The sequence below is a fragment of the Monodon monoceros genome, unplaced genomic scaffold (genome assembly GCF_005190385.1).
Source record: "Monodon monoceros isolate NGI ecotype Baffin Bay Population unplaced genomic scaffold, NGI_Narwhal_1 Super_Scaffold_12, whole genome shotgun sequence".
NCBI lineage: Eukaryota > Metazoa > Chordata > Mammalia > Artiodactyla > Monodontidae > Monodon > Monodon monoceros.
This window is the reverse complement of record NW_021703768.1, coordinates 109550179-109577577: the sequence shown is the minus strand read 5'-3', so window position 1 is coordinate 109577577 and position 27399 is coordinate 109550179. Positions and strand designations below refer to the sequence as shown.

Sequence of the window (27399 nt, the reverse complement as noted above, 5' to 3'; positions counted from 1 at the left end):
TGTGTGGATTAAAGATAATTTTGCCTATAGAGTTTATGGATTGGACATAGAGGATGAAAGAGTGAGAGGTGTCAATAAAGGCTTCTAGGTTTGTGTCTTAAGCAGCTTTGATGGATAAAGGTGCTAGATAATGTGATAGGAAAGGCAGGAGATCTGAAGGCACATAAAGATGAAAATGTTGGAAGGGCCATTGGCTGTAAGTTTCCAGGTCAGGAAAACAGAACAGGAGTATACAATATTATAGATATTTTAAAATTCATGGTAATGGGTGAAATCACCTGGGAAGGAGTATCTAGAGAGTAAGGAAGAAAAGGGGGTCCAGGATCAATTCTTGAAAAACTCTACAGTCACATGGAAAAGGAAAAGTGGGCAGCAGAGAGAACGGGGAAAATAAACAGCATATGGTATCATAGAAGGTAAAGGAGGAGAGCTTTTGCTCCTTAAAGGGAGAGTGGCCAACTATGGTGAGTGCTGCTTGGAGGTCCAGTGTTATAAAGATTTGTGAAAAATTGGAGGATTTCCAGTTTCTGGTCCAACATGAAAGGAACTTAGAAGTCACTACTCTGTCCTAACAACAAGTAGAAACCTGAACAAACTGAAAAATAAGCAACTCTTTATAGATCTTTCGAAGAAGTAAGTAAGGTCACATGGTCAACTGCTACACCAAAATATGGAAAGAAGACAGGTGGATACATAGAATAATGACTTACCCGAGCAGAAACACATGAACAGAAACCTCCCTGTGAACCAGTGCTGGGGTGGGAAACCCAAAAGTGTGATTGATGAATTGCTAAAGGCTCAGTGTGGACAACTCTGAAAGTTAAAAACTCAAGAGGGACCCAGTCATCAGAGGAACCTCCACAGTTTTGTGAGTTTTACCTCCAGAAACTCTACCAGATCCTCACAGTGAAAATCAGAGAAGAATACCCTCATGCTTCTGGTAGTGGAAAGGGAAAAGGAACCATTTTGAAATACATCAGAATATTCTGTTCTTCTTAACAAAGCCTGCCCTCAACAGAAAGTGTTTTACAATAGCCTAACTTGCTGGGGTTTTATCAGAGCCTAACCTACCTGGGGAGGGGAAGTACCTGATTCCAGCCAGCTCTCCCCTTCCAAGTGGAGGAAGGAAATTATTCAATTCCAGCTCCCTCGAGCCTTCCACATGGGCGAATGGAAGTACCCGATTACTACAAGATGGTCCTTTCTAGCCATCCTGTCTCAACTCAAGGGGGAAAAAACTGAGAAGAACTGGTGATGTTTGCAGTTCAGGGGCACAGGCTCAATAAAAGACTGAGACCTAATCATAGAACTGTAGAATGCTTCCCCATCCCTACAATTTATCAGTGCATCACTAAAGACGTATTCACCACAGTTGCTATTACCCAGTACATCATGTCCACATTTTAGCAAAAAATTACAAGCCATACTAAAGGGCAAAAACTACTGTTTAAAAAAGCTGATTAAGCATCAGAGCCAGAGTCAGATGTGGCAGTAGTGTTAGAATGATCAGACCAGAAATGTAAAATAACTATGATTAATGTGCTAAGGCAGTTATAGGAAAAAGTAGACAACATGCAATATAAGCAGAGAGATGGAAATTCTAAGAAATAATCAAAGGAGTGCTAGAAATCAAAAACACTATAGCAGGAATGAAGAATGCCTTTGATGGACTCAGTAGTAGAATAGACACAGCTAAGGAAAGAATATCTGAGTCTGAGGACATGACAATAGAAACTTCCCAAACTGAAAAGCAAAGAGAAAAAAGGACTAAAAAAAAAAAAAAACTGTGGGACAACTACAAAAGGTGTAACATATACATAATTAGGATTCCAGGTGGAAGGAAACAGAGAAAGGAACAGAAGCAACATTTGAAACAATAATGACTAAAAATTTTCCAAAATTAAAATGTCAGACATTAAACCACAGATCCAGGAAATTGAGAGAATACAAAGCAGGATAAATGCCCCCAAAACTACATATAGAAATATCAGATTTGAACATCAGAAAATCAAGCAAAGAAAATATCTTGAAAGAAGCCAGAAGGAAAAACACCTTACCTATAGAAGAGCAAAGGTAAGATTTACAGACCTCTCCTCAGAAAACATTCAAGCAAGAAGAGAGTGAAGTGAAATATTTAAAGTATTGAGAGAAAACAACCACCAACTAGAATTCAGTACCCTGTGAAGTTATCCTTCAAAAGTGGAGGAGAAATACATACTTTCTCAGACAAACAAAAATTGAGGGAATTTGTTGCCAGTAGGCTTGCCTTGTAAGAACTATTTAAAGTTCTTCAGGAAGAAGGAAAATAACATGTCAGTATAGGTTTATCTATCTTAACAAATGTACCACTGTGGTGTAGTGTGTCAATAGTAGGGGAGGTTGTGCATGATTGGGGACAAAGGGGTATATGGGAACTCTGTACATTCAGCTGAGTTTTGCTGTGAACCTCAAACTGCTGTAAAATATGAAGTTTGTTAATTTTTTAAAAGTCAATTGCATTTAGGATCTAGAAGGAAATTGATGACTTTGGCAATAATAATTTTAGTGGACTAGTTAGGAAACTAGATTGGAATAGGTTAAAGAGTTATAGAAATTGAGAAAGTATAAAATATATAAATAAGCAAATTGGGACATAAACAATATAAAATGTGTGTGTGGAGGGGAAAGTAAATGTATAAAACTTTTTAATGCAATTGAAGTTAATTTGTTTTCAGCTTAAAGTAGACTATTATAAGATGTATTATGAATGCCTTAGGTAATCAAAAAGCAAAAATCTGTGAGAGATACACAATGATAAAGAGAAAAGAATCAAAGCATACCACTAGGAAAAAAACCCATCAATTCACAAAGAAAGACAGCAATAGAGGAAGAAAGGAACAAAGGAACTATAAAATAATCAGAAAGCAATTAACAAAATGGTGATAGTCCTTACTATCAATAAGTCTGCACCTCTCAGTAATTATTCTAAATGTAAATGTTTTAAATTCTTCATTTAAAAGATATAGAGCAGCTAAATGAAAACAAAATGACTATATGCTGTCTACTAGAGACCCACTTAAGCTTTAAGGACACTAAGGCTGAAAGTGAAGGGATGGACAAAGTTATTCCATACAAATAGAAACCCGAATAGAACAAGGGTAGCTATACTTATCTGAGACAAAATAGATTTTTAAGTCAAAAGCTGTAATAAGAGACAAAGAATGCCATTATATAGTGATAAAGGGGTCAGTTCATCAAGAGGATATAACAATTGTAAGTATATACTTACTGAATTTTGAAGCACTGAAGTATATTAAACAATTATTAACAGATCTAAAAGCAGAAATAGGCAGCAGTGCAATAAGAGTAAGGGACTTCAAAACCTGACTTTCAAAAATGGATAAATTATCCAGACTGAAAATCAGTGAGGAAATAATGGACTTGAACTACACTTCAGACTAAATGCACCTAACAGACATATACAGAACATTCCACCCAACAACGGTAGAATCCACATTCTTCTCAAGTGCACAGGAAACATGTTCCAGAATAGATCATACATTCACAAAACAAGTCTTTAACAAATTTAATAAGACTGAAATTATATCAAGTATATTTTCTGACTGCAATGGTATAAAACTAAAAATCAACAATAAGAGCAAAGCTGGAAAACTCAAATATTTGGAAATTAAACAACATACTTATGAAAAACTGATGAGTCAAAGAATAAATCAAAAGAGCTATTAAAAATATCTTGAGGAGGGGCTTCCCTGGTGGTGCAGTGGTTGAGAGTCTGCCTGCTGGTGCAGGGGACATAGGTTCGAGCCCTGGTCTGGGAGGATCCCACATGCCGCGGAGCGGCTAGGCCCGTGAGCCACAACTACTGAGCCTGCACGTCTGGAACTTGTGCTCCACAACAAGAGAGGCTTTGATAGTGAGAGGCCCACGCACCGTGATGAAGAGTGGCCCCCGCTTGCCACAACTAGAGAAAGCCCTCGCATCGAAACGAAGACCCAACACAACAAAAATAAATTAATTAATTAAAAAAATATATCTTGAGGGCTTCCCTGGTGGCACAGTCATTGAGAGTCCACCTGCCAATGCAGGGGACATGGGTTCGTGCCCCGGTCCAGGAAGATCCCACATGTTGCGGAGCGGCTAGGCCCATGAGCCATGGCCACTGAGCCTGCGCGTCCGGAGCCTGTGCTCCACAATGGGAGAGTCCACAACAGTGAGAGGCCCGTGTACCGCAAAAAAAAAAAAAAAATCTTGAGACAAATGAAAATGGAAACACAACATACCAAAACTTATGGGATACATCAAAAGCAGCCTTACAAGAGAAGTTTATAGTGTTAAACACCTACATTAAGAAAAAATTAAAACCTCAAGTAACAGCCTAATCTTATACTTCAGGGAACTAGAAAAAGAAGAACAAACTAAGTCCAAAGTTAGCAGAAGGAAGAAAATTAAAATATTAGAGCAGAAAGAAATGATCTAGAAACTAGAGAGACAATAAAAATGATTAACTAAACTAACAGTTGGTTTCATTAAAAGATAAACAATTGAGAAACTTCTATCTAGACTAAGAAAAAAAGAGAGATGACTCAAATTAATTATAAATGAAAGAGGAGGCATTACAACTGATACCACAGAGATGCAGAGGGTCATAACAGACTTCTATGAATAATTATATATGAACAAATTTGATAACTTAGAAGATATGGATAAATTCCTAGAAATGTACAACTTACCAAGACTGAATCACAAAGTAATAGGGAATCTGAACAGACCAATAATGACCAAGGAGATTAAATCAGTAATTAAAAATTTCCCAGCAAATAAAAGGAACCAGTTAGCTTCACTGGTGCATTCTACCAAACGTTTAAAGAAGAATTAATATGAGTCTTTCTCAAACTCTTCCAAAAAGTTGAAGAGGAACACTTCCAAACTCATTTCTGAGGCCAGCATTACCACGGTTACTAAATTCAGATCAGGGCATTGAAAGAAAATTACAGGCCAATATCCCCACTGAACATAGATGTAAAAATCCTCACCAAAATGCCATCAAACCAAATTTAAGGACACATTAAAAGGACCATATACCATTATCAAGTGAGATTTATCCCTGGGACTCAAGGATGGTTCAACATAGGGAAATAAATTCATGTGATACACCACATTAACAGAATGAAGGGTAAAAACCATATGATCATTTCAATAGATGTTGAAAAAGCATTTGACAAAATTCAACATCATTTCATGATGAAAACTCTCATTAAATTAGGTATAGAAGGAATGTACCTCATCATAATAAAGGCCATATATGACAAGCGCATAGCTAACATCATAGTCAGTGGTGAAAAGTTCAAAGCCCTTCCTCTAAGATCAAGAATAAGAAAAGGATGCCCACTCTTGCCACTTCTACTATACTATTCAACATAGTATTGGAAGTCCTAGCTAGAGTAATTAGGCAAGAAAAAGAAATAAAAGGCATCCAATTAAGAAAGGAAGAAGTGAAATTATCTCTGTTTACAGATGACTTGATCCTATATTGAAAACCATAAAGACTCCACCAAAAACCTTTAGAACTAATAAACAAATTCAATAAAATTGTAGGATACAAAATCAACATACAAAAATCGGTTTCATTTCTATACACTAACAAAAAACTATCTGAAAGAGAAAGTAGAAGGCAATCCTGTGAGATAATAGAAAAAATATATATACTGGTCTCTGCCCCCAGTTTCTGGCACAGAACTCCTAAACCCTTATAATTTCCTAAGTGTAAGAATGCTAGGAGCATCTCTTTGTTTTAATATGTGGTCTTTGACTTCATCCCTGACACAGGACTCCTACAACCTTGTAAATTCCTAAGTGATAAGAGTACTAGTGGATATTTTGTTTTAATGAAGCAACTCTGGATGGGCTTCTGGATGGCTCTGGCATAGGGACTGGTCACCAGAAAGATGAAGCCATGATTAGAAGCTTGGAATTTTCAGCCCACAGCTTCCCCTTCTCCAGAGAGGGGTGAGGGGCTGGAAATGAAGTTAATAATTGATCATGACTATGTGAGGAAAGCTCCATAAAAGTCCCAATAGTAGAGGGTACAGAGAGCTGCCAGGTTGAGCACAGAAGCTCCTGCACTTGGAACTCTCCCCGACCTCACCTTATGTGTTTTTTTATCTGGCTGTTCATATATATCCTTTAATAAATTGGTAAATGTAAGTAAGTGTTTCCCTCAGTTCTGTAAGCTGCCCTAGCAAATTAATCAAACCTGAGGTGGGGGTGATGGGAACCTCTGATTTGTATCCAAATCAGACAGAAGTTGTGGGTAACCTACTACTCACAATTGTCATCTGAAGTAGGATGGGAACAGTCTTGTGAGGCTGAGCCCTTAACCTGTGGGATTTGACACTATCCCCAGGAAGATAGTGTTAGTACTGAGTTGAACTGTAGGCTGCCTAGCTGGCATTGTAGAAAATTGCTTGTTCTGGAGAAACCCCCACACACATTTGGTGACCAGACCGTGCGGGTTTTGTGTGAGTAGTAAAGTAGACTCACAGGAGAAAGACTCATAAGAGGTAAAACAGGTTTTTCCTTTTAAAATCCCATTTACAGTAGCATCAAAAACAATAAAATACTTAGAGATAAATTTAACCAAGCAAGTAAAAGACCTGTACACTGAAAACTGTAAGACATTGATGAAAGTAATTGAAGAAGACAGAAATAAATGGAAAAATATCCCGTATTCTTGGATTGGAAGAATTAGTGTTGTGAAAATGTCCATACTATCCAAAGTGATCAACAGATTCAGTGCAATCCCTATCAAAATTCCAATGGCATTTTTCACAGAAATAGAAAAACTATTCTAAAATTTGTATCAAACCACAATAGAACCGAAATACCTAAAGCAATCTTGAGAAAGAAAAAAGCTGGAGACATCACATTTCTTGTTTTCAATTTATATTACAAAACTATAGAAATGAAAACAGTATGGTACTGGCATAAAAAGAGGCACATAGACCAGTAGAGAGCACACACATAAACCTACGCACGTATAGCCAATTGATTTTTTTTTTTTTTTTTTTTTTTTGCGGTATGCGGGTCTATCACTGCTGTGGCTTCTCCCGTCGCGGAGCACAGGCTCTGGACGGGCAGGCTCAGCGGCCCTGGCCCATGAGCCCAGCCTCTCCGCGGCATGTGGGATCCTCCCGGACCGGGGCACAAACCCGTGTCCCCTGCATCGGCAGGTGGACTCTCAACCACTGCTCCACCAGGGAAGCCCTAGCCAATTGATTTTTGACAAGGGTGCCAAGTACATAAAATGGGGAAAGGATAGTCTCTTCAATAAATGGTAATGGGGAAACTGGATATCCACATGCAAAGGAATGAAACTGGAACCCCCATCTTACATTAGTCACAGAAATTAACTCGAAATGGATTCAAGACTTACATATAAGACCTGAAACCCTAAAAACTCGAAGAAGAAAACGTAGGGAAAAAGCTTGACATGGGTCTTGGCAATGATTTCTTTGATAAGGCACCAGAACACACAACAAAAGCTAAAATAAACAAGTGGGACTACATCAAACTAAAGAACTTCTGCATAGAAAAGGAACAGTCAGTAAATTTAAAAGGTAACCTACAGAACGAGTGAAAATATTTGCAAATCACGTATCTTGTAAGGGGTTAATATCCAAAATATATAAAGAACCTATATAACTCAAGAGCAAAAAGCAAATAATTCAATTTTTAAATGGACAAAGTACCTGAATAGACATTTTCCCAAAGAGCATATACAGGTGGTCGATAGGTACATGAAAATGTGCTCAATATCACTAATCATAAGGGAAATGCAAATCAAAACCACAATGAGATAGCACCTTGAACCTGTTAGGATGGCTATTATCAAAAAGCCAAAGCTAACAAATGTTGGCAACGATGTGGAGAAAAGGGAACATTTATACACTGTTGGCGGGAATGTAAATTGGTACAACCATTATGGACAACCATATAGCAGTTCCTCAAAAAATTAAAAGTAGAACTACCATGTAATCCAGCAATCTCACTCCCAGGTATGTATCCAAAGGAAGTGAAATAAGTATCTTGAGGAGTTATCTGCACTCCCATGTTCATTGCAGCATTATTCACAATAACGAGATATGGAAACAACCTAAATGTCCTTCACTGGATAAATGGATAAAGAAAATGTGATATAGATATAGAAAATGGCATATTATTCAGCCATAAAAAGAAGGAAATCTTGCCATTTGCGACAATCTGTATGAACCCATAGGGCATTATGCTAAGTGAAATAAACCAGAGAAAGATAAATACTGTATGGTATTGCTTATATGTGGGGGGGAAAAGCCAATTTCATTACAGAGAATAGAACAGTGGTTGCCAGGGTCTGGGGGATGAGAAAATGGTGAGATGTAGGTTAAACAGTACAAACTTTCAGTTATAAGAAAAATAAGTTCTGAGGGTCTGACATTAGCATGGTGATAATAGTTAATAATATGGTATTGTATATTTTAAAAGTTGCTGAAAATATATTTTAAGCTTTCTCACAATGCACACTCCACTAATATTAACTATGTGAGGTGATGGATATGTTAATTACCTTGATCTTGGTAATCATTCCACAATGTATATGTATATCAAATTATCACTTGTATGCTTTAAATATATATATTATTATATTTGTCAATTATTCCTCAATAAAGGTGGGAAAAAAGAAAAAAATAAAGTAAGGAAGTAATGATTATCTATAGAGATTAACTCTGATGGGAAATAGGGGAAAAGAACAGTAACTAGAGGGAGAGGCAGGGTCAGAGGAAATTTATTCTGTTTTGTTTTAAAGATGGGATATGTGGGACCATTTTTGAGGGCTAATGGGAATAATAGAAGGAAAGAAGAGGCAATAGTTGAATGTAACTCAGTAGGCAACTGGAGCTCCCTGTGACATAGAGATCTAGTTGAAGTTGACCTGAATTTCACTTTTTTAACCTAAAGCAATGAAAAATCTTCCACATACTTCTATGTTTTCTTTTCCATGCTTCTTTGCTTCCTCCTGGTTACATTTCCCTTTCCTGTTTCCATGCATGCTGTCTCAGTTTCATACTCCATCATCTCTCTCTCTCTCTCTCTCTCTCTCTCTCTCACACACACACACACACACACAAACACACACACGCACACCTTTCTATACAAATCAAGCATCTTATAATTTGTGTGTCACATGTTACATTAAATGCCATTTCTTATGCTCTTGCATGTTCTGCCCCTTCTCAAAAGCTGTGTTCCTAAGTTTCTCTTTCTGACTATAGCTTTACCATTTCTGGGATGCTGGTCTATGAGAACTTCCTTATATTATTTTGAAGAAGATATACAGATGGCCAATAAGTACATGAAAAGATGCTCAATATCCTTAGTCATTAGGGAAATGCAAATCAAAACCACAATGAGGTATGACTTCATATCCACTAGGATGACTATAATCAAAAAGACAGATAAGGGAATTCCATGGTGGTCCAGTGGTTAGGACTCGGCACTTTCACTGCTGTGGCCCGGGTTCATTCCCTGGTCAGGGAACTACAATTCTGCAAGCTGCACAGCACGGCCAAAAAAAGAAAAACAAGACAGACAATAATAAATGTTGGTGATGATGTGGAGAAATGAGAACCTTCAAACATTGTGGTGTGAATGTAGAATAGTACAGCTGATTTGTAAAACAATTTGGCAGTTCTTCAAAATTTTAAACGTGGAGTTACCGTAGGACTCAGCAATTCTACTCTTAGGTTTATACCCAGGAGAAATAAAAGCATACATCCTTACAAAAACTTATACATGAATGTTCTTGACAGCATTTATTCACAACAGGCAAAAAGTGGAAACAACACCAGTGTCCATCTCCTGATGAATAGGTAAATAAAATGTGGTATATCCATACAGGAGAATATTATTTGGCAATAAAAACCAATGAAGCACTGATACATGCAACAACTTGGATGAACCTTGAAAAAACTATGCACTGTGAAATAAGCCAGTCACAAAAGGCCACATATTATATGACCTCATTTATAAGAAGTGTCCAAGATAGGCAAATATATAAAGACAGCCATAGATTAGTAGTTACTTAGGGCTGATGGGGATGGAATGGAGATTGACTGCTAATGGTTATGGGGTTTCTTTTAGTGGGGACAAAAATGTTCTAAAATAGGCTGTGGTGATGATTGCGCAACCCTGTGAATGTATTAAAAACCACTGAATTTTACTCTTTAAATGGGTGAATTTTATGGTGATTTATATCTCAATAAAGCTATTTTAAAAAATAAAAACAAAAAGCCTCCCTATACTATTATATGGAGGAGAGAAGTCCTTGAAAAGATGAGGAAGGATGAGATCCAGAATACCAGTGGAGGAACTGGCATTTAAAAGAGGAGGGAGATTTCTCTTGTGATATACTTGTAGATACAGTGGTAGCAGGGCGGGTATTGTGCTTGGAAGGACCCCATGCTTCATTTAATGCTCTGTTTTCACCATCTTGACATTTTAAATAGCTTTTAAACATTGGGGCCCCACAATTTTAATTTGCACTGGGCCCCCAAAATTATGAGTCTCGAGTGAGTAGTTGGATGCTGTTTGATGTCTTTTATTGTTGCAGGGAAGGATGAGCCAAAGATGTCAGCTGCAGATGGTAGAAGGAAGGAGGCTAGAGGTTTAAGGAAAATTGGGTGATTTTGAAATAGTCATGAGAAGCTAGAGAAGTGTAGAAGAGGTGCCAATCTGTGGCTACTCCTTTTGAGTTTGTGGTGCTGTTGGTATGCCACATTGTATAATTTTCTCCAACACTTAATTGCACTCGTGGTACAGTGGATATTGATGTTAGGGTTCATCAGGCTGGGGATTTGTCAGGCATCTGTGATAGGAGGAGAAAGCGTTAAGAAAGTAGTTATAATGATGGTTGGTGGTAGATAAGGAAGGAATAAGACAGGAGAAAGATCGTGGATGAGATAACATTGTAGGATCAGTAAATTGGAGATTTCAATGACAGGGAAGTTTATTTCCTGAAGATAATTGTGCAGGGGTTGGACAAATATAGGAAGCTATTTGAATTGATTGATTCTGTAGTTTCTACTGATGGCAAGGGCTAAGTTTGATCATAGAGTGAATGAAATGCCATGAGGGGAAAAGGTTATTGGAAATGCAGAGATCAAGCAACTTAGAGACCAGTTGGTTGGCTGGGTTATTCCCTTGGATGATGAAATTGCTGAGAATGATGACAGGAGTGAGAGAAAAGGCTGTATGCAAGGTGTGAAATTTTCAGTGAAAGAAAGGAGTTATTAGTTGACAGTAAGTACCTCACTCTTTGCTCCATACCTTTGTTCTTTCCTTTGCTTGGACTATATCAATACCTTATACCTCTTCTACTTTCCTCCCCTCCTCTTTCTTTATCATCCTCTTTATCCCCTTACCCTCAACTCAAAATCTTGTCATTCTCAAATTGCATTCTCCTCAGTTATGTTGAATATATTTAAACTTTGAATATTATTCTACTTTATTTATTTATTTATTTTAATTAATTAATTAATTTATTTTTGGCTGTGTTGGGTCTTCGTTGCCGCGCACGGGCTTTCTCTAGTTGCAGCAAGCAGGGGCTACTCTTCGTTGCAGTGCACGGGCTTCTCATTGCGGTGGCTTGTCTTTATTGCGTAGCATGGGCTCTAGGCATGTGGGCTTCAGTAGTTGTGGCACACGGACTCAGTAGTTGTGGCTCGTGGGCTCTAGAGTGCAGGCTCAGTAGTTGTAGCGCATGGGCTTAGCTGCTCCACGGCATGTGGGATCTTCCCGGACCAGGGCTCGAACCCATGTCCCCTTCATTGGCAGGTGGATTCTTAACCACCAGGGAAGTCCCTGAATATTATTATAAACACATCTTGAAAGCATAAGACAAGTCACATAACTTAGGACAAGCAGTCACTGAACAGTTTTCAGTGCAGGGACTAGTTGGTAAAGCAATACACTTTCCTTTTTTGTTTGTTTGGTTGTTTTTGTTTTTGTTTTTTGGCGGTACGCAGGCCTCTCACTGTTGTGGCCTCTCCCATTGCAGAGCACAGGCTCCAGACGCACAGGCTCATCGGCCATGGCTCACGGGCCCAGCCGCTCCACGGCATGTGGGATCTTCCCGGACCGGGGCACGAACCCGTGTCCCCTGCATCGGCAGGTGGACTCTCAACCACTGCGCCCCCAGGGAAGCCCGCAATACACTTTCTTGTAGTTGCAGCTTCCTGATATCTTAGAAAGGACTTTTTATTTTTTAAATGAAGATTATTGCATAATAAAGATATTTATATAAATATATTTAATGTTTTCTCTAAAATTTAGTTTTAAATAGTGACAAATAAATAGATCTTATTATCATTTTTCTTTTCACAAAACACTATTTGGGAGATGTTACCTTAAATGTGGTAGGACAATTTTTTGAGCTGAGTATATTTCAGACTAGTTTGTCTTTCAACAGATTTTTTTTCCTTAAATATATTAAAAACCTTACTTTTTTAAAAAAAACTTTTTAAGTTTAAAACTTTCTTTCAATTTGAGGGAATTATAGATAGAAATATAGATCCCATTTTAATTATAACAATTATAACACAAATATATATAAAACAAAAATAGGACATCTGAGACATGATACAAATGTTTTTATAGCATTGTAAAATGTGTTTTATGATTCTGAATTTGTTTCAGCCTGAAAAAGATCCTGAACCTAGAGATACAAGTTCTCAAACAACATTAAGCTCTCATCACCTAAATATCAAGGTTCCATCATCTCACCAGAGGTCTGTTGTAGAAAGCAGTGCAGGTAGATCAGTTGCTAAAGTTCTGCTGCCTCAGCCCCTCAAACCTCCGTTGGTAAGCACTGGCCTTTTATTAACTAATTCTTGAAAAGACTATAAAAAGAAAATGTACTTATTAGGAAAATTTAGGTATGCATTAATGTCTTAGCAAATCTAGGAAAAAATGCGGAGAATCTATGTACTTACAGCTATATACAGGCAGATTTTTTTTTTTTTTTTTGCGGTATGCGGGCCTCTCACTGTTGCGGCGTCTCCCGTTGCGGAGCACAGGCTCCGGACGCGCAGGCTCAGCGGCCATGGCTCACGGGGCCAGCTGCTCCGCGGCATGTGGGATCTTCCTGTACCGGGGCAGGAACCCATGTGCCCTGCATCGGCAGGCGGACTCTCGACCACTGCGCCACCAGGGAAGCCCCAGGCAGATGTTTTTTAAATGGATTGACTGTTGACAATTGTGTCACTTGAGACCACTGGGAAGAGATTATTCCGGCAGAATTAAGAGTTCAGGGCTTCCCTGGTGGCGCAGTGGTCGAGAGTCCGCCTGCCGATGCAGGGGACACGGGTTCGTGCCCCGGTCCGGGAAGATCCCACATGCCGGGGAGCGGCTGGGCCTGTGAGCCATGGCCGCTGAGCCTGTGTGTCCGGAGCCTGTGCTCCGCAACGGGAGAGGCCACAACAGTGAGAGGCCCTAATAACGCAAAAAAAAAAAAAAAAAAGTGTTCAAATGGCATATTGGAGGGGGTAATACCTGAGAAAGGAAAGCAGGGAGGAAGAAAGATTGGGCTGGAATAGCCTCAGTCTTCAATGCAGATCTGACAAAGGCTCTCCCAGTGGGGAGGTCTGGAGCAAAGATTGTCCATTACAGGAATATTATGTTGGTCTGCTATGCTTAGATGTTGGCTGAGGCTTGCCCTAGAAGATGATGGCCTCAACCTGAAAGCTGAAGCAGATTCTAAAGGTGTTGCAGCTGGGCAGTATCAGCTAACTGCACTCCTTGCAGTGGAACAGCATGTATTATTTGTAACCTTTGCATGGCAATTCCTAGGGTAGAATAATCCCTATTGTTCAGATGAACAAATTAAAAGATCATATAGGTAATAAATTAGAGAACTAACATATTTAGTGTACTAGGTAAATTTACTTATAATTTTTTTGATAAAATCTTCCTAATAAATATTCCAGATTATGTCTTGAACAACTAGTTTAAGAGATTTTAAGCCAGAAAGAAAGAGTTCAAGAAAGAAAAGACGAAAGAAAGAAAAAAGAAACCTAACACAACTTCCCTGTGATGTTCAGGTTTTATGAATTTGGGTTCCAGGCTTTGCAGCATGTAATGACACCTATTCAAAGAGATATATAATTTTTACCACATAGAGTTCTCTTGGAGGTTGTTTGACCTAGCTCAAGCCAAAAAATTCTTTAGTTTCCTGTCTAGTGTTTTAAAATTTAATTAGCATATTAAGATTTTATTACTATGACATATGATCTAGTATACTATTAAAATTTTGTTTGTACTGTATTAAGGTATTTTATTTCTTTCTGCTATTCAATTCCCTATTTCACAAAATACTGATAGAACACACATTCCAGTACTTCTGATAAGAAAAGCAGAGGCCTGTTAACAAGTACTCCGTCTTCACAAACAGCTAGTTTAATGGTAAGTGTTATTAGCATTTGGCACTGGTAGTATCTATTTTCTGGCTCCCTGTTCTTCCCATTATTCTATTTCTCTTAGACCAGGGGAACATCGCACATAGACAATAATGTCTGTAATTTCTGTTGCATAAACATACTTTCACTGGAAGTACTCTATATACTGGTATACATGAAAGAAAGATTTCTGTCTTCTTTAAAAAATTTTTTTATTGTGGCAAAATATATATAACATAAAATTTACCATTTTAACCTTTTTTTTTTTTTTTTTGTGGTACGCGGGCCTCTCACTGTTGTGGCCTCTCCCGTTGCGGAGCACAGGCTCCGGACGCGCAGGCTCAGCTGCCATGGCTCACGGGCCCAGCCGCTCCACGGCATGTGGGATCTTCCTGGACCGGGGCACGAACCCGTGTCCCCTGCATCGGCAGGCGGACTCTCAACCACTGTGCCACCAGGGAAGCCCCATTTTAACCATTTTTAAATGTGCAGTTCAAGTACATTCACATTGTTGTGCAACCATCACCACCAACCATACTAAGAAATTTTTCATCTTGCAAAACTGAAATTTCATACCCATTAAACAGTAACTCCCCATTCTTTCTTCCCCCAGTCCCTTGTTACCACCATTCTACTTTCTGTCTCTATGAATCTGATTGTTCTAGGTACTTCATATAAATGGAATCATACAGTATTTGTCTTTTTTGTGACTGACTTATTTCACTTAGCATAATGTCTTCAAGGTTTATCTATGTTGTAGCATGTGTCAGAATATACTTCCTTTTTAAAGGCTAAATAATATTACATTGTGTGAATATACCACATTTTGTTTATCCATTTTTCTGTCTATGGGCATTTGGTTGCTTCCATCTTTTGGCTATTGTGAATAATGCTGCTATGAATATGGGTGTAAAAATATCTCTTTGTGACCCTGCTTTCAATTCTTTTGGGTATATTACTTGAAGTGGAATTGCTAGATTCTATAGTAATTCTCTTTTTACCTTTTTGAGGAGCCACCATACTGTTTTCCATGTCAGTTGCACTATTTTACATTCGCACCACAATTTACAAAGGTTCCAATTTCTCTACATCCTTGCTAACACTTGTTACTTTCTGTGTTTTTTTTAAAATAATAGATGTGAGATGGTATCTCCTTGTGGTTTTTTTTTTAACACCTTTATTGGAGTATAATTGCTTGACAATTGTGTGCTAGCCTCTGCTCTACAACAAAGTGAATCAGCCATACATACACACACATTCCCGTATCTCTTCCCTCTTGCATCTCCCTCCCGCCCACCCCCCTCTAGGTGGTCACAAAGCACCGAGCTGATCTCCCTGTGCTATGCGGCTGCTTCCCACTAGCTATCGGTTTTACATTTGGTAGTGTATATGTGTCCATGCCACTCTCTCACTTTGTGCCAGTTTACCCTTCCCCCTCCCCGTATCCTCAAGTCCATTCTCTAGTAGGTCTGCATCTTTATTCCCGTCTTTCCCTTAGGTTCTTCATGACCATTTTTTTTTTTAGATTCCATATATATGTGTTAGCATACAGTAATTGTTTTTCTCTTTCTGACATCACTCTGTATAGCAGACTCTAGGTCCATCCACCTCACTCCAAATAACTCAATTTCGTTACTTTTTATGGCTGAGTAATATTCCATTGTATATATGTGCCACATCTTCTTTATCCATTTATCTGATGATGCACACTTAGGTTGCTTCCATGTCCTGGCTATTGTAAATAGAGCATGTCCTGGCTATTGTAAATAGAGCAGCAGTGACCGTTGTGGTACATGACTCTTTTTGAATTATGGTTTCCTCAGGGTATATGCCCAGTAGTGGGATTGCTGGGTTGTATGGTAGTGCTATTTTTAGTTTTTTAAGGAACCTCCATAATGTTCTCCATTGTGGCTGTATCAATTCCCACCAACAGTGCAACAGGATTCCCATTTCTCCACACCCTCTCCAGTATTTATTGTTTGTAGATTTTTTGTGATGGCCATTCTGACTGGTGTGAGATGATATCTCATTGTAGTTTTGATTTTCATTTCTCTAATGATAAATGAAGTTGAGCATTCTTTTATGTGTTTGTTGGCAATCTGTGTATCTTCTTTGGAGAAATGTCTATATAGATCTTCTGCCTATTTTTGGATTGCATTGTTTGTTTTTTTGATATTGAGCTGCATGAGCTGCTTGTAAATTTTGGAGATTAATCCTTTGTCAGTTGCTTCATTTGCAAATATTTTCTCCCATTCTGAGGGTTGTCTTTTGGTCTTCTTTATGGTTTCCTTTTCTGTGCAAAAGCTTTTAAGTTTCATTAGGTCCCATTTGTTTATTTTTGGTTTTATTTCCATTTACCTAAGAGGTGGGTCAAAAAGGATCTTGCTGTGATTTATGTCATAGAGTGTTCTGCCTGTGTTTTCCTCTAAGAGTTTGATAGTGTCTGGCCTTACATTTAGGTCTTTAATCCATTTGGAGTTTATTTTTGTGTATGGTGTTAGGAAGTCTTCTAATTTCATTCTTTTACATGTAGCTGTCCAGTTTTCCTAGCGCCACTTATTGAAGAGGCTGTGTTTTCTCCACTGTATATTCTTGCCTTCTTTATCGAAGGTAAGGTGACCATATGTGCGTGGGTTTATCTCTGGGCTTTCTATCCTGTACCATTGTTCTATATTTCTGTTTTTGTGCTAGTACCATACTGTCTTGATTACTGTAGCTTTGTAGTATAGTCTGAAGTCAGGGAGCTTGATTCCTTCAGCTCCTGTTTTTCTTTCTCAAGATTGCTTTGGCTATTTGGACTCTTGTGTTTCCATACAAATTGTGCAATTTTTGGTACTAGTTCTGTGAAAAATGCCAGTGGTAGTTTGATAGGGATTGCACTGAATCTGTAGATTGCTTTGGGTAGCATAGTCATTTTCACAATGTTGATTCTTCCAATCCAAGGAATTGGTATATCTCTCCATCTGTCTGTATCATCTTTAATTTCTTTCATCAGCGTCTTATAATTTTCTGCATACAGGTCTTTTGTCTCCTTAGGTAGATTTATTCCTAGGTATTTTATTCTTTTTGTTGCAATGGTAAATGGGAGTGTTTCCTTAATTTCTCTTTCAGATTTTTCGTCACTAGTGTATAGCAATGCCAGAGATTTCTGTGCATTTAATTTTGTATCCTGCTACTTTATGAAGTTCATTGATTAGCTCTAGTAGTTTTCTGGTAGCATCTTGAGGATTCTCTATGTATAGTATCATGTCATCTGCAAACAGTGACAGCTTTACTTCTTCTTTTCCGATTTGGATTCCTTTTATTTCTTTTTCTTCTCTGATTGCTGTGGCTAAAACTTCCAAAACTATGTTGAATAAGAGTGGTGAGAGTGGGCAACCTTGTCTTGTGCCTGATCTTAGTGGAAATGGTTTCAGTTTTTCACCATTGAGGACGACATTGGCTGTGGGTTTGTCATATATGTCCTTTATTATGTTGAGGTAAGTTCCCTCTATGCCTAGTTTCTGGAGGGTTTTTATCATAAATGGGTATTGAAGTTTGTTGAAAGCTTTCTCTGCATCTATTGAGATGATCATATGGTTTTTCTCCTTCAATTTGTTAATATGTTGTATCACATTGATTGATTTGTGTATATTGAAGAATCCTTGCATTCGTGGGATAAACCCCACTTGATCATGGTGTATGATGCTTTTAATGTGCTGTTGGATTCTGTTTGCATGTATTTTGTTGAGGATTTTTGCATCTATGTTCATCAGTGATATTGGCGTGTAGTTTTCTTTCTTTGTGACATCTTTGTCTGGTTTTGGTATCAGGGTGATGGTGGCCTCGTAGAATGAGTTTGGGAGTGTTCCTCCCTCTGCTATATTTTGGAAGAGTTTCATAAGAATAGGTGTTAGCTCTTCTCTAAATGTTTGATAGAATTCGCCTGTGAAGCCATCTGGTCCTGAGCTCTTGTCTGTTGGAAGATTTTTAATCACAGTTTCACTTTCAGTGCTTGTGATTGGTCTGTTCATATTTTCTATTTCTTCCTGGTTCAGTCTCGGAAGGTTGTGCATTTCTAAGAATTTGTCTATTTCTTCCAGATTTTCCATTTTATTGGCATATAGTTGCTTGTAGTAATCTCTCATGATCTTTTGTATTCCTGCAGTGTCCGTTGTTACTTCTCCTTTTTCATTGCTAATTCTGTTGATTTGATTCTTCTGCCTTTTTTTCTTGATGAGTCTGGCTAATGGTTTATCAATTTTGTTTATCTTCTCAAAGAACCAGCTTTTAGTTTTATTGATCTTTGCTATTGTTTCCTTCATTTCTTTTTCATTTATTTCTGATCTGATCTTTATGATTTCTTTCCTTCTGCTAACTTTGGGGTTTTTTTGTTCTTCTTTCACTAATTGCTTTAGGTGTAAGGTTAGGTTGTTTATTTAAGATGTTTCCTGTTTCTTAAGGTAGGATTGTATTGCTCTAAACTTCCCTCTTAGAACTGCTTTTGTGGCATCGCATAGGTTTTGGGTCTTGTGTTTTCATTGTCATTTGTTTCTAGGTATTTTTTGATTTCCTCTTTGATTTCTTCAGTGATCTCTTGGTTATTAAGTAGTGTATTGTTTAGCTTCCATGTGTTTGTATTTTTTACAGATTTTTTCCTGTAGTTGATATCTAGTTTCATAGCATTGTGGTCGGCAAAGATACTTGATATGATTTCAATTTTCTTAAATTTACCAAGGCTTGATTTGTGACCCAAGATATGATCTATCCTGGAGAATGTTCCATGAGTACTTGAGAAGAAAGTGTATTCTGTTGTTTTTGGATGGAATGTCCTATAAATATCAATTAAGTCCATCTTGTTTAATGTATCATTTAAAGCTTGTGTTTCCTTATTTGTTTTCATTTTGGATGATCTGTCCATTGGTGAAAGTGGGGTGTTAAAGTCCCCTACTATGAATGTGTTACTGTTGATTTCCCCTTTTATGGTGGTTAGCATTTGCCTTATGTATTGAGGTGCTCCTATGTTGGGTGCATAAATGTTTACTATTGTTATATCTTCTTCTTGGATTGATCCCTTCATCGTTATGTAGTGTCCTTCTTTGTCTCTTGTAATAATCTTGATTTTAAAGTCTATTTTGTCTGATATGAGAATTGCTACTCCAGATTTCTTTTGATTTCCATTTGCGTGGAATATCTTTTTCCCTCCCCTCACTTTCACTCTGTATGTGTCCCTAGGTCCTAAGTGGGCCTCTTGTAGACAGCATATATTCGTGTCTTGTTTTTGTATCCATTCAGCCAGTCTGTGTCTTTTGGTTGGAGTCTTTAATCCATTTACATTTAAGGTAGTTATCAATATGTATGGTCCTATTACCATTTTCTAAATTGTTTTGGGTTTGTTATTGTAGGTGTTTTTCTTCTCTTGTGTTTTCTGCCTAGAGAAGTTCCTTTAGCATTTGTTGTAAAGCTGGTTTGGTGGTGCTGAACTCTCTTAGCTTTTGCTTGTCTGTATAGGTTTTGATTTGTCCATCAAATCTGAATGAGATCCTTGCTGGGTAGAGTAATCTATGTTGTAGGTTTTTCCCCTTCATCACTTTATATATGTCCTGCCAGTCTCTTCTGGCTTGCAGAGTTTCTGCTGAAAGATCAGCTGTTAACTTTATGTGGATTCCCTTTTGCATTATTTGTTGTTTTTCCCTTGCTGCTTTTAATATGTTTTCTTTTATTTAATTTTTGACAGTTTGATTAATATGTGTCTTGGCGTGTTTCTCCTTGAATTTATCCTGTATGGGACTCTCTGTGCTTCCTGGACTTGATTAACTATTTCCTTGCTCATATTAGTGAAGTTTTCAACTATAATCTCTTCACATATTTTCCCAGTCCGTTTCTTTTTCTATTCTTCTTCTGGGACCCCTATAATTCGAATGTTGGTGAGTTTAATGTTGTCCCAGAAGTCTCTGAGACTGTCCTCAATTCTTTTCATTCTTTTTTCTTTATTCTGCTCTGCAGTAGCTATTTCCACTACTTTACCTTCCAGGTCACTTATCCATTCTTCTGCCTCAGTTATTCTGCTATTGATCCCTTCTAGAGTATTTTTAATTTCATTTTTTGTGTTGTTAATCGTTGCTTGTTTCCTGCTTAGTTCTTCTAGGTCCTTGTTAAACGTTTCTTGTATTTTTTCCATTCTATTTCCGAGAGTTTGGATCGTCTTTACTATCATTATTCTGAATTCTTTTTCAGGTAGACTGCCTATTTCCTCTTCATTTGTTAGGTCTAGTGTGTTTTTACCTTGCTCCTTCATCTGCAGTGTGTTTCTCTCTCTTCTCATTTTGCTTAACTTACTGTGTTTGGGGTCTCATTTTCGCAGGCTACAGGTTCGTAGTTCCCGTTGTTTTTGGTTTCTGCCCCCAGTGGCTAAGGTTGGTTCAGTGGGTTGTGTAAGCGTCCTGGTTGAGGGGACTAGTGCCTGTGTTCTGGTGGATGAGGCTGGATCTTGTCTTTCTGGTGCGCAGGTCCACGTCTGGTGGTGTGTTTTGGGGTGTCTGTGGGCTTATTATGATATTAGGCAGCCTCTCTGCTAATGGGTGGGGGTGTGTTCCTGTCCTGCTAGTTGTTTGGCATAGGGTGTCGAGCACTGTAGCTTGCTGGTCATTGAGTGGAGCTGGGTCTTCGCGTTGAGATGGAGATCTCTGGGAGATTTTCACCATTTGATATTACATGGAGCTGGGCGGTCTCTTGTGGACCAGTGTCCTGAACTTGGCTCTCCCACCTCAGAGGCACAGCCCTGATGCCTGGCTGGAGCACCAAGAGCCTGTCATACACACAGCTCAGACCAGGTACGTGGGGAGTTTCTTGCCTTTTGGGAGGTCTGAGTTCTTCTGCCAGCGTTCAGTAGGTGTTCTGTAGGAGTTGTTCCACATGTAGATGTATTTCTGATGTATTTGTGGGGAGGAACGTGATCTCCACGTCTTACTCCTCCACCATCTTGAAGCTCCTCTCTCTCCTTGTGGTTTTGATTTGTATTTCCCTAATGGCCAATGATGTTGAGCATCTTTTCATATGCTTATTAACCATTTTTATATCTTCTTTTGAGAAGTGTCTTTTCAAGTTCTTTGCACATTTAAAAAATCAGGTTGTTTATTTTTTTGTTGTTCAGTTATAGGAGTTCTTTATATATTCTAGATATTAACCCCTTATCAGATATATGGTTTGCAAATATTTTCTCCTATTTTGTGGGTTACCTTTTCATTCTGTTGATAGTGTCCTTTGATGCAGAAAAGTTTTAAATTTTTATGTAGTCCAGTTTATCTTTTGTTGTTGTTGTTTTTGTTGCCTTTGCTTTTGTGTCATATCCAAGAATTCATTATTAAATGCAGTGTCATGAAGGTTTCTCCCTGTGTTTTCTTCTAAGAATCTATAATTTAGCTCTTACCCACCCGGGGTTCTTCTTAGGTTCAACTAAACAGCAGGTATACAGCTGTTTAGGTATACAGCAGGTATACAGTAGAGCAGGATCAGATATTCCTCTTCAGCAGGAGCAGTCCTCACAGAAGTCCATGTAGTAGCTTATATAGCAGTCTGGGGACAGCTCAGATACAAGGAGATGAGATCCAGTATCTTTTGTAATAACACATAGGCGCAGCTTCCAGGGTCCCCACAAGGGATATGCCTAATTACAAGAGTCAGGGAAGCCCAAAATATGGTGCCTTTTCTGGTATTTATTTACTTATAGTGTGCGTATAGTTCCTCCCAGTCCAGATGCAATTTCTCAATCAGATACCATTTTTACCCTAAGCAATGTTACCTAGTAATACAGTTGACATTCTTACCTTTATCCTAGTGGAACAGAGTTGGAGAGTTAACCAAAGATCACTTTTTCAAGATGGGGAAAAGATTTCTGTGAACACTCTGCTCATAATCTTTCCAGTGTTCTAAAGATAAATACTTTTTCCAGAAAATGACTTTCATTTTTTATTCATTTTTGTTTTATATTTTGGGTTAAAATGTATATATGATAAATAAGTGTTTAAAAATGAGTTTTTTCCCCTACAAAACTAATCTTTTGACTATTTTGTAAATACCAACATCTTTTTAAAATTAAGCTATAATTCACATTTTATAAAATTCACCTTGCTAAAGTGTGAATTCAGTGACTTTTAGTATACTCAGAAGGTTGTGCAGCCGTTGACCCCTAATTTAGGAACATTCAGGAACATTTTTAGGAACATTTTTCATCACCCCCTTAGCAGTCACTTACCATTCCCCCCATCTCACCCTTCAGCTCCTGGAAATTACTAATCTACTTTCTGTGTTTTTAGGTTTGCTTATTAATAAGTGGCCATTTCATAGAAATTGTATCATACAGTATGTGGCCTTTTTGTGTCTAGCTGCTTTCACTTATAATATTTTCAAGATTCATCCATGTTACAGCATTTATCAGTACCTTGTTCCTTATTTATGGCTGAATAATATCCCATTATAAGGATATACCACATTTTATTTTCTAATTCATCAGTTTATGGGCATTTGGATGAATAATAGTGCTATGAGTGTTCGTGTACAAGTCTTTGTATGGATATATGTTTTCAGTTTTCTTGGGTATGTACCTATAAGTGGAAAAAGAATTAATCGGTTACATGGTAACTGTATGTTTAATACTTTTTTTGTGGTGGACTTTTAAAAACAGCTTTATTGAGGTACAGTTCACCTATTTAGAGTATAAATTTCAGCGTTTTTTAGTATATTCACAAATATGTGCCATTATCACCCCAGTCAATTTTAGAACATTTTTATCACCTTAAAAACAAACCCTGTACCCTTTAACCATTACTATTATCCCCTTATTCCTCCATCCCACTATCTGGCCCAAAGAAACCACTAATCCGCTTTCCATCTCAGTAGATTTCCTGGACATTTTATATGAATAAAATCATATAATATGTAGTCTTTTGTGACTGACTTCTTTTACTTAGCATAATGTTTTCAAGGTATCAGTACTTCTTTCCTTTTCATGGCCAAACAATATTCTATTGTGTTCATGGCCATTTGGGTTATTTCTGCCTTTGGACTATTATGAATAAAGCTGCCATAAACACCCAGGTACAAGCTTTTGTGTGGATATATGTTTTCATTTCTCTTGAATGTATACCTAGAAGTAAAATTGAAGGGTTATAAGGTAACTCTATGGTTGGTCATTAGAGGAACTGATAGACTGTTTTCCAGAGTGGTTGAATAGTTTTACATTCCCAGCAGCAGTGTATGAGTGTTCTGATTTGTCTATATTCTTACCAACACTTACTATCATCCATCTTTTTGGGTGTGAAGTTGTATCTCATTGTGATTTTGTAATGGAGCTTATTGGCCCTTTGTGTATCTTCTTTGGAGAAATGTCTACTCAGATCCTTTGCTCATTTAAAAGTTAGGTTATTTGTCTTTTTATTGTTGAGTTGTAAGTGTTCTTTATATGTTCTAGATACTAGACCCTTATCAGATAAAGGATTTTCAAATATTTTCTCCCATTCTGTAGGTAAATACCAGTGTCTTTTAATAAATAAAAATACTTTTGAGAACACTTAATGGCTTAACATTTTAAGGTTTACATTTTGTTACCAAATGAGTCTGAGACTAATTGCCCTTTGGTTCTTCTACACCAAATGAGGCATATAGATTCCCCTCAATTCCAAGCTGTCATTCCTTGGCTGACTACACTGAAAGGAGGCCAGTTGACTCAAGGATTTCTGGAGATTTTCATTTTCTAGGGCCTCACTTTAATGTGACCTTCCTAACACTGTTTCAAGATACACATTGATAGGCCTGAAGTTGTTCTGTCCCCCTACAAGGAAGAGGAGCTAGGCAAAGGCAGATGCCCCCCCACTCCCTACCCAGCGCAGTTGATAATTCATTTTGGGCACACATACATGTGGTGTAGCCTAGGTTCAGGCCAGACCTAGTCTGATCTAGATAGTCAACATGACAAAGCTTCTTGGAATCCCAAACTAAAGAGTATGGATCATGACTTTGGTTTTAAATATTTTGAATTTGATGTAGAAGTATGTGGTGATTTAAGTAACCTGATAATGATATGGTTATGGTGCTCAGGAAAGAGAAAGAGATTTAAAAATCTCTAGTGTACAATTGGCAGGCAAAAAGAAGGCAAGGGTAGAACACTGGGGAAGGCTGACAGTTAAGGGAAGAGCAGGAGAAATTATTCCATGAGGTGTAGTTGCTGGGTATGTGAATTTCATTTAGTAGGTACTTAATATATAAAAATTAAATTGTACTTTAGCAAACGAAAATTCCTATTTAAAAAATAATTTTAAAGCTAAGGAGCCTTGTATTCTTCTTTATAGATTCACTTGTTCCCAGTTAAACATGCATCTTTTGAAGAAGTATTTCTAAATATCAGCAATTATATTAATTCAGATAAAATTATTCATATGTCAAGTTCACAAGAAAATCATTCTATTGAGAGAGTAGTTCAACTTTCCTTTAATTAAAAATATTGTTTTTGCCACATTGAGCTTCTACAAAAGAGTAATATATTCTTTTATAGATTGATTTGTCCTCAGTGCAAAAAACATCTTTTGAAGAACTGTTTCCAAATGTCAGCAATTATGTTAATTCAAATGAAATTGTTCCTGTGTCAACTTTGCAAGAAAATTCTTCAAATGAGGTAGTATTTTCAAATTTTCCTTCACTTACTTAAAGAAATAATTACTGTTATATTGGATACTTTGTATATGAGATACTTTAAGAGATCTGTAACTCAGTTGAGGCTAACATCATCTACTTGTGGAGTCAGCTATCAGATATAATTCCAAATAAAGGATATTAGGCTGCCACAGCCAAAACACTTTGCATCATCAGGACCTAGGGATATTAAACAACTAGAGGAAATAGTATTATCCTACTTGAATCCAAAACTCAGTTTTTGTCTGTGCATATAAATTGTAGACATCAACCTAGTTGTGTTAGAATGAATATATGGAAGTACTATGATCCACTAATAAAACTCATAACTCTAAGGGCCATGGGGTGTGGGGTGGGAGTAAAGAAAGAGGATGACCAGAAAAAGAGAGAAGAACAGAAGAGAGAGAGGGAGAGAGAAAGAGACAGAAAGAAGGGGAGAGAGGGCAGACAAGAGAGACAGAGATAAAGAATAAGACAAAGAGGCAGAGAGAAAAAGAAATTAAGAGGCAGAATTTAGGGATGGGCAGTGGTTCATTGCAGCTAGATCTTTTCACTGTGACCCTGGAGTGAAGGTGGGGATGCAGGTGGTGAGGAGAAAGCTGGAGATGAGATTGTAGAGATCAACAGGGGCCAGTATCAAAGAGAGTCTTATAATCCATGTTAAGGAATTTGGATTTTTTCTTGAGGTGGGGCTGGCAAGGGATTGTAAACAGGATATATCAAATGTTCTTGTATAAAGTTTATTTTGGCTCCAGGGGTGGAGAGCAGATTGTAAAAGTCTGAGACTAGAGGCATCTTGAGGGATAATCTTCAGAGAAAGAGAGTAAGAGAAAGAAAGAATATAGGGTAAGAGGCTTAAGGATAGTAAAAATAGTTTGAAATAGGAGTTTGGGGGAATGGAAGAATTAGGGAAACCAAGATTATAGCCCATTGTTGAGATCCCAGTTGAAACTGAGAACTATTGCCTTTTTTTTTTTTTTGCGGTACGCGGGCCTCTCACTGTTGTGGCCTCTCCCGTTGCGGAGCACAGGCTCTGGACGCGCAGGCTCAGCGGCCATGGCTCAAGGGCCCAGCCGCTCCGCGGCACGTGGGATTTTCCCGGATCGGGGCACGAACCCATGTCCCCTGCATCGGCAGGCGGACTCTCAACCACTGCGCCACCAGGGAAGCCCAGAACTATTGCTTTTTTAAAAAAACATTCTTTATTGAGGTATAATATAATTGACATGCAATGAACTGCACATATTTAAAGTGTGCAATTTAGAAGTTTTTACGTATGTAAGCACCTTTGAAACAACCACCACAATCAAGATAGTGAAAATATCCATCACCAAAATTTCCGCCTACCATTTTATAATTTCTTTCTTCCTGCCCCATCCTCTGCTCCCTAAGAAACTACTGATCTAGTTACTGTCATTATAGATTGGATTTTGGAGGAGAGAGAGAGAGGGGGGTGGGGGGGGAGGGGGAAGGGAGGAGGAGAGGGAGAGAGAGAGAGAGACTGAGAGAGAGAGAGGGAGAGTTTTTTGGTCTGTCTTCTTTTACTCAGCATAATTATGAGATTCAGCCATGTTGTTGAGTGTATCAATAGTTTGTTCCTTTTTATTGCTAAGTAGTATTCCATTGCATGGTATACCATAATTTATTTAACCATTCACCTATTTATGGACATTCAGATTGTTTAGCTGCTGGGAACATTTGTGTACAAGTATTTGTATTGACAAAGAATCTCTCCTTGATCAAACTTGAGTTAGGCTACTCTGAGCCCTCTTCTCAACTTGGCCTTGACCTTGGGCTTCTGTGTCCATCCTTGAATACAGTTTTAGCAAGAATTCTGCTACATCAGTGTAGAGAGAGTTCCCCACCCCTGATACCTGATCACCCTGGCTGCCTTTAGCAGCCTGGCCTATTAAGTCTAATTCGGTTCCTGGACCCAATTTCAACGAGTGTGCAATGTGGAGGGTTTCCCCACACTTCCAACAAGCGATGCTCCAGGCACCAGCTGGGTATCATAGATTTCAACCCAATTCTGACACTATCTACCCAGAGATAGAATCAGATTCTGCAGATAAAAGACTCCGTCCCACAGGAACACCTTCCACTTCAGACACCAATTGCAAGCCCAGGTTATTACCTATGTTTCTGACAGACTGGCTACAAATTGGAGGTTCCTATGACCCCATTCTTGGACTTCAGACTCCAGTCACAAGTCCAGGTTGTTACATTTACTTCTGACTTACTGGCTATA

At 38.1% G+C, this 27399-nt stretch overlaps 1 protein-coding gene across 1 annotated transcript in view; it reads left to right on the top strand.

The window, feature by feature from the left end:
- MEIKIN (meiotic kinetochore factor) overlaps positions 1 to 27399 on the top strand; it is a 113230-nt gene that overhangs the window by 40658 nt on the left and 45173 nt on the right. Inside the window, exons 10-11 of the mRNA XM_029216812.1 lie at positions 14413 to 14493; positions 25015 to 25134. Coding sequence (XP_029072645.1) covers positions 14413 to 14493; positions 25015 to 25134 — 201 coding nt within the window. The remainder of the gene's footprint in view (positions 1 to 14412; positions 14494 to 25014; positions 25135 to 27399) is intronic.